Source organism: Nanorana parkeri, unplaced genomic scaffold, assembly GCF_000935625.1.
Source record: "Nanorana parkeri isolate BGI_ZX_2015 unplaced genomic scaffold, ASM93562v1 scaffold609, whole genome shotgun sequence".
Taxonomy (NCBI): Eukaryota; Metazoa; Chordata; class Amphibia; order Anura; family Dicroglossidae; genus Nanorana; species Nanorana parkeri.
In genome coordinates this window covers 127945-136113 of record NW_017306877.1, presented here as the reverse complement: position 1 = coordinate 136113, position 8169 = coordinate 127945, and the positions used below count along the sequence as shown (strand labels likewise).

The window sequence follows — 8169 nt, the reverse complement described above, 5'->3', positions numbered from 1 at the left end:
ACCTTTGCTCCCATAACAAAGTGGAATTTCATTCTCCCAAACACTTACCTCAGTTCTGGAATGGGACACCTGCGGAAACACCAACCTCACATATTCGCCTCTTAGTTGCAGCCAGGCGGAGGCACTGATTGGCTACCTCTGCCTTACACAGTACACCCTTTTGGAGGCAACTTTGAGGAAGAAAGGGCAGTAAGTTGGAGGATGATTGGTCTCATGGTCCCTAGGGTACCCCATTCGAAGGGAGGTAACGTCCTTGTTCCAACTACGTCCCTGGGGCCTCCAACTACGTCCCTGGGGCCTCCAACTACGTCCCTGGGGCTTCCTACTACGTCCCTGGGGCTTCCAACTACATCCCTGGGGCCTCCAACTACGTCCCTGGGGCTTCCAACTACGTCCCTGGGGCTTCCAACTACATCCCTGGGGCCTCCAACTACAACTCTTGGGGCCTCCAACTACAACTCTTGGGGCTTTCAACTACGTCCTTGGGGCTTTCAACTACGTCCTTGGGGCTTCCAACTACGTCCCTGGGGCCTCCAACTACAGCCTTGGGGCTTCCAACTACGTCATTGGGGCTTCCAACTACGCCCCTGGGGCCTCCAACTACAGCCTTGGGGCTTCCAACTACGTCCCTGGGGCCTCCAACTACAGCCTTGGGGCTTCCAACTACGTCATTGGGGCTTCCAACTACGCCCCTGGGGCCTCCAACTACAGCCTTGGGGCTTCCAACTACGTCCCTGGGGCCTCCAACTACGTCCCTGGGGCCTCCAACTACAGCCTTGGGGCTTCCAACTACAACTCTTGGGGCTTCCAACTACGTCCCTGGGGCTTCCAACTACGTCCCTGGGGCTTCCAACTACGACCTTGGGGCTTCCAACTACGACCTTGGGGCTTCCAACTACGTCCCTGGGGCTTCCAACTATAGCCTTGGGGCTTCCAACTACATCCCTGGGGCTTCCAACTATGTCCTTGGGGCTTGGGGGGAATGCTATATTTACATTGGAGAAGAGTAACAGATCTAAAGTCCATTTTTTTAGTTTAGGTTCCTAGGATATAGTAACATCATTTCAGGACTACATGAGCCGTGATCAGCAATCATTTTATATATTTATTACAGCAAGGCTTCACATGTTGTTTAGAATAGAACTTTTATTTGCGAATAGAAAACACACCAGTCAGTGCCGGGGTAATTGGGGAAGACCTTACCCCACCTCACATGTCTGTCTTCCCACTGCAGCCATCAGCTGTCAGCGAGAGAGATGCCAGGAGAGTACATCAGAGGGAACATGGCAGCTTGCTGGACTGGGATCTGGGACGGGGTAGAAGGGCACATACCACCAATAGAGTGCAGTTATCAGGGATATTTACAATGAAGCTGAACTGTGGCCCCCAGCACTATGTTTTAGCATGTAGGTGCACTTTAAATAAACACTGCAAACAACGGTGCTATAAAGGTACCTGGGACTCAGTGCCAGGCTACTACATACCAAGCCAAATTACAGCAAATGATATGCAATTATTCCATCAGTTCAGACATCTGAGACCTGCACGTCATCTCTTCAAAAAGGAAAATATGAGTTGTACATAGTTCTCTATTAAGAAATAATAAACATTTTGTTTATTTTATGCCGTTGTCTTATTCTGTTCCGCAGCTTTTGCACCTAACTACATCCTTGGAGCTTCTAACTACGTCTTTGGGGCTCCTATCTGCATCCTTGAGGCTTCTAACTGGATCCTTGAGGCTCCTATCTGCATCCTTGAGGCTTCTAACTGGATCCTTGAGCGTTCTAACTAGGTACTTGGGGCTCGTATCTGCATCCTTGAGTCTCCTATCTGCATCCTTGGGGCTTCTAATTACATCCTTGGGGCTCCTATCTGCATCCTTGGGGCTTCCAACTACTTCCTTGGGGCTCCTATCTGCATCCTTGGGGCTTCCACCTATGTCCTTGGGGCTCCTATCTGCATCCTTGGGGCTTCTAATTACGTCCTTGGGGCTCCTATCTGCATCCTTGGGGCTTCCAACTACGTCCTTGGGGCTCCTATCTGCATCCTTGGGGCTTCCACCTATGTCCTTGGGGCTCCTATCTGCATCCTTGGGGCTTCTAATTACGTCCTTGGGGCTCCTATCTGCATCCTTGGGGCTTCCAACTACGTCCTTGGGGCTCCTATCTGCATCCATGGGGCTCCTATCTGCATCCTTGGGGCTTCCAACTATGTCCTTGGGGCTCCTATCTGCATCCATGGGGCTCCTATCTGCATCCTTGGGGCTTCCACCTATGTCTTTGGGGCTCCTATCTGCATCCTTGAGGCTTCTAACTGGATCCTTGAGGCTCCTATCTGCATCCTTGAGGCTTCTAACTGGATCCTTGAGGCTCCTATCTGCATCCTTGAGGCTTCTAACTGGATCCTTGAGCGTTCTAACTAGGTACTTGGGGCTCGTATCTGCATCCTTGAGTCTCCTATCTGCATCCTTGGGGCTTCTAATTACATCCTTGGGGCTCCTATCTGCATCCTTGGGGCTTCCAACTACTTCCTTGGGGCTCCTATCTGCATCCTTGGGGCTTCCACCTATGTCCTTGGGGCTCCTATCTGCATCCTTGGGGCTTCTAATTACGTCCTTGGGTCTAACTGGATCCTTGAGGGGGCTTCCAACTACGTCCTTGGGGCTCCTATCTGCATCCATGGGGCTCCTATCTGCATCCTTGGGGCTTCCAACTACGTCCTTGGGGCTCCTATCTGCATCCATGGGGCTCCTATCTGCATCCTTGGGGCTTCCACCTATGTCCTTGGGGCTCCTATCTGCATCCTTGAGGCTTCTAACTAGGTACTTGGTGCGTCTAACTACGTGCATGGGGCTCCTATCTGCATCTTTGAGGCTGCTGACTAGGTCCTTGGGGCTCCTATCTGCATCCTTGGGGCTTCAAACTAGGCCCTTGGGCCTCCTATGTTCTTGTGTTTCCCAAAAACCTCTTGGGCTCCTATTTGGTAACATGATCACCACACCTGACCAGAGTTCTCAGCTTCACCTCCTTCCTGTGGACATTAGGGAGAGTCCTCCATCACTGCTGGAGTCTATGGAGGGGGATTTGACCTTCCAGCATCCACCTATAACTGAAACATCCTTCAGTGTGGACCGGCTGCTTCATTTTATGTCCAGTTCTGGGGATGTTTGATGCTGTGCTGCTTTGCTCCCACTGACAGACAGACAATGCCGGAGCTTGGAGTGGAGTCTTGATACAGAAGAAATCTTCCACTTTTCTAATACAGTTGAAATGGTTTTTTTGGTGGTATTACATTTGAAATAAGTTTTAGATTTGTTTGAATATTTTAGTTCATTCTGCTTGGTGCACTGGGGTCCTGGGATCAGCTCCTGTTAGGGTTTTATCTGCATGGAGATTTATTTATTTATTGTGTGTTTTTCAGTCCAGTATCCTCCAAAAACCAAAACAAATGGAAGTGACTGGAAGGTTGAATGGCTACTGAGCCCATTGTGTGTGCTGGTGGCAGGGGCATTAGAGTGTAAGCTTATCTGCCAAGAGCAGTAACAGGTCCTTATTACAACCAGCTCAGAGAGTAGAAGTGGAACATCAAGTGACACCAAATGTAGCAATTATATCAGGGTCAGAGGTCAGAGACCAAAAAAAACCTGAAATTCAATTTTTGTTTTCAACATAAATGTTAAAATGTTTAAACTGCCAAATGTCACACCGGCACTGGGTGGGGGTTCGGTTCTCAGGGGGCGACACTAGTTACATGGAGTTTGTATGGTCTCCTTGTGGATATACTGGAAGGTTACTTGGCTTCAACCCAAATTGACTCGATTTTAAGTTAATGTATGCAACTGCAGATGGAGCAATTAGAGTGTAAGCTCCTCTGTACAGAGACTGATGTGACTGTGGGGGACATTAGAGTGTAAGCTCCTCTGTACAGAGACTGATGTGACTGTGGGGGAGGGGGCATTAGAGTGTAAGCTCCTCTATACAGAGACTGATGTGACCGGCTCAGTGTCCTCTGTACTGCACTGTGGTATATCGGTACTCTTACTTGATACCGAAATACCGGTATCGGTGCATTCCTAGTAACGAGCTTTCTTTATAATATGAAACCAAACTGCACATCACATCAGTCTCTGTACAGAGGTTCTTCTGAGTTGATGTAAACTGTAATGAGAAGACAGAACCTGAGGAAAAGTTTTAACAGAAATTTACTGAATGCGTCTTACAAATAATTGCGCGTGATCGCTCAGGTAAGAGAAATGGCCAACAACAACATGTCTTCTTTTCATGCATGGAGCTGACAAGTTGCCCTTTAAATTTTTATTGTGGAGGGGAGTTGGAGAGACAGGAGGAGGGTATATGACAGGGGTAGGCACCCTCGGCTCTCCAGCTGTGCTTAAAGGAGAACTATGAGATGAGTGATTTCCACTCACCTCATAGTTCTAGCCGACCTGTGTTCGCTCACCTCTCGATCCTGTCACGGCTCTCTGCCGTGACAGGGGAGGGGCTGGATTCCCCCAGCTCCGATCCGCCAGCGCTGACTAGAGGAACGGACGGGGGAGGGGGAGGGGGCGGGTACAGCTGGCTTTGCCTCTAGATAGGCAGAGCCAGCTGTCACTCACGCAGCTGAGCGGCTCTGGCGTCTCAGTATACCGCGAGCTGTAGCTCCCTATATACTGAGCCTAGGGTGACGGAAGGACGCTAGTTTGTGTCCTCCCGTTACCCTAAGGGGAACTATGGGGAAAAGCCCTGACCCCATAGTTCTCCTTAAAACGACAAAATCCCATTATGCTTCTGCCTCTGGGAGTCATGCCTGCGGGTTTGCAATGCCTTATGGGATTTGTAGTTTCAGCACAGCTAGAGAGCCGAGGTTGCCTACCCCTGATATAGGGGGAGTTGGAGGAAATGGAGAGACAGAGGAGGCTATAGGGGGGAGATGGAGGAACAGGCTGAGAAATTCTGTGGGAGATGGAGGGCATGGGGAGACGGAGGAGGAGATGGAGAGACGGAGGAGGAGATGGAGAGACAGAGGAGAAGATGGAGAGACAGAGGAGGAGATGGAGAGACAGAGGAGGAGATGGAGAGACAGAGGAGGAGATGGAGAGACAGAGGAGGAGATGGAGAGACAGAGGAGGAGATGGAGAGACAGAGGAGGAGATGGAGAGATGAAGGAGGAGATGGAGAGATGAAGGAGGAGATGGAGAGACAGAGGAGGAGATGGAGAGATGAAGGAGGAGATGGAGAGACAGAGGAGGAGATGGAGGAGGAGATGGAGGAGGAGGAGGAGATGGAGAGACAGAGGAGGAGATGGAGGAGGAGGAGGAGATGGACAGATGAAGGAGGAGATGGAGAGACAGAGGAGGAGATGGAGGAGGAGGAGGAGATGGACAGATGAAGGAGGAGATGGAGAGACAGAGGAGGAGATGGAGGAGGAGGAGGAGATGGACAGATGAAGGAGGAGATGGAGAGACAGAGGAGGAGATGGTGAAATGGACGCAGAGATTGAGAGGGACAAGAAGAATGGACAGAAGTAATGTCTACAGCTCGGTGCGCTCCCCTCTCTTCTCCAAAGTCATCTCAGAAAGGACCTTGCTCCAAAATTTGAACTTGTCCTCCTTCAGCCGAGCCGATGTTTTCTGCTTTAGGTTAATTTCCAAATATTTCTCCTTTGCGTCATACAGAGGCCATTCCACCAGACCCGGTCCATTGGGGTCCCTGCCAGAAATAAAAACGAAACACACTTCAGTAAAGAACGTCCTGTTCCAGGCAAGTCGTACTCATCGTATTCCTAACCGCGCTGAAATATTGATGACGTCATAACTGAATTCATCCAATGTGTTCCATCACTGCTGGACTTCTGTAGGGGACGCTGCTCCTGAGGAAGTCCAGAAGTGACAAGACACGTTGGGTGAAGTCAATGGCATCATCATGTATGTTGGGTACGCTTCTTTCACTACTTCCAGACTTCTTCGGGGGACATCACTTCTGAAGTGTTCTGGAAGTTGCAAAGTACGTTGGATGGGGTCAGTGATGTCATCACGTATGTTGGGTGCGCTCCTCGCTCTCGGAAGACCTGGGCCGGAGGAGGGCATTGTGTGCGTTGGGCTGGTGATGGTTAAAGCATCATTGACTCTACGTGCAGTTTGGTTTCATATTATAAAGAAAGCTCGTTACTAGGAATGCACCGATACCGGTATTTCGGTATCAAGTAAGAGTACCGATATTTACCAGGTGGCGTGTAAGGACTCGGTCCCCGGCTTCCCGATTAGCAGGGAAACCGTCCCCATGCTTCTCGTCACCAGGTGACGAGAAAGCATGGAGCCGGCTTTCAGGTAATGACGCAGCACCCGGCTTCCCGATTGGCCAGGAAGCCGGCTCCATGCTCCCTTGTCATGAGTTGACGAGGGAGCATGAAGCCGGCTTCCCTGGCCAATCAGAAAGTCGGGTGCCGCGTCATTACACGGTGCCCGGCTTCCTGATTGTTCGGGAAGCGAGTCATTACACACTGCCCAGCTTCCCAATTGGCCGGCTTTATGCTCACTTGTCACAAGTGACTGAGGGACCATGGAGCCGTCTTCCCGGCCAATCAGGAAGTCGGGCAGTGTGTAATGACTCGCTGCCCGGCTTCCTGATACCGGAAGTATCGGGCTAGGCATTTGGGCGGGTACAAGTTCTCGTCCAAATACTCGGCATCCCATCCGAATTCTGTTCAAAAACTAAAGTGAATTGGACATGTGACGTTTCCGGCCAATCAGATGTGCTTTTTGGTTAAATGCAGCCGAATGGGTCTGAACACGAATTTTCGTTACGGCAACATGGGAGCCATCTGATTGGCCAGAAAAGTCACGTAACGAAAAGTCGTGTTCAGTATATACATATAATACAAAAGCTGAGGCTCCCAGACCCGGATGGCATTCGGGACCCAATTTTCGGAATACCATTCAGGAGCTCTTGAATGCCATTCGGGGTCTGGGATCCTCAGCTTTGGTATTAATATCTGTGTATGGTTTTTCGGTGGCAGTGGCAACGAATATACATCCGTAAACTCATCGAAAACTAACGAAATTCGGATTTCTTCCAAAACCTGAACCGAATTAAAGGAGAACTATGGGGTCAGTGTTTTTCCCCATAGTTCTCCTTAGGGTAACGGGAGGACACAAACTAGCGTCCTCCCATCACCCTAGGCTCAGTATATAGGGAGCTACAGCTCTGAGAGGTGAGGGAACCCGGTATGTGTTCGCTCACCTCCCGATCTACTGAGCCGACCTGTGACAGTCTCACTGTCACAGGTCGGCTTAGAACTATGAGGTGAGTGGAAATCACCCCCCTCATAGTTCTCCTTTAACGAAATATCCAAACCAAATTTTCCTGCAGCTTACAATGTCTAAAACCTGGGGAGTTGTCCCCGAATAAGGGGGCACAAAGGGCGAAGGAAAGGTCTGGAGACTGTACGGAGTCCTTGGCACATGGTGGATCTTCATTGGAAAATATTGGTTGGTTTTGGTTACAGCCAATGAAAGATTCCAGGTACTTTGATAGACTTTTGGAGGTCCGGATATGCTCATTTCTCATTAAATATAATTTCTGATGATCTCAGTCCTCGGCTCGGAGCCGTAGACCTTCCTTGGGTCTCCGGCCTTGTCCTCCTATTCAGGATAGACAAACTAATAATAGAGGAAGGGACGCGAGTCGACTCACCCGTTCCGGGCGAAGTTGGCCCAGTATCTCATGACGGTTCTGGAGAGTTCCTTCTCTTCATCAGATGAATCACCTCACACCGGGAAAAAAAACCCCCAATACATTTTATTAAACAGGAAACACTTCAAGAGGAACTCTTCTAATATAAAGAGAACAATATGTAGTAACAGCCACATCAGAGCCATCAGAGCGGGATGATAGGCAAGTGTGAAAACTTTATACCCGTTCTTAAAATTTTCAGCCTTCTTCTGTAATTTTTTGCTCCCCTCCCCCCACACATTTGTCTTTTCTGATGGGCCTTCTATATGGAGATAACGGTCGGGGAAAATTTTAGCTTAATCATACGTTTTAAACCCAAGGGTTGGTAGAAGGCATCAGGTGATGAGGTCCCGGGTGGGGCTTTGAGAAGCTGGTCCTGGAAGGATAAAGTTGGACTTTACGGCATGATGATTTTTTTTTTCTGGGTGTACTGCTGGGG

At 49.7% G+C, this 8169-nt stretch overlaps 1 protein-coding gene across 1 annotated transcript in view; it reads right to left on the bottom strand.

Annotated features, from left to right (window-relative positions):
- Window positions 1-5530: 5530 nt before the first annotated feature.
- The window catches only part of LOC108792172 (fatty acyl-CoA hydrolase precursor, medium chain-like), an 18819-nt gene continuing 16180 nt past the window's right edge, over window positions 5531-8169 (bottom strand). Inside the window, exons 13-14 of the mRNA XM_018562881.1 lie at window positions 7692-7764; window positions 5531-5708 (exon numbers count right to left, since the gene is read on the bottom strand). Of these exons, the coding sequence (XP_018418383.1) occupies window positions 5531-5708; window positions 7692-7764 (251 nt within the window). The remainder of the gene's footprint in view (window positions 5709-7691; window positions 7765-8169) is intronic.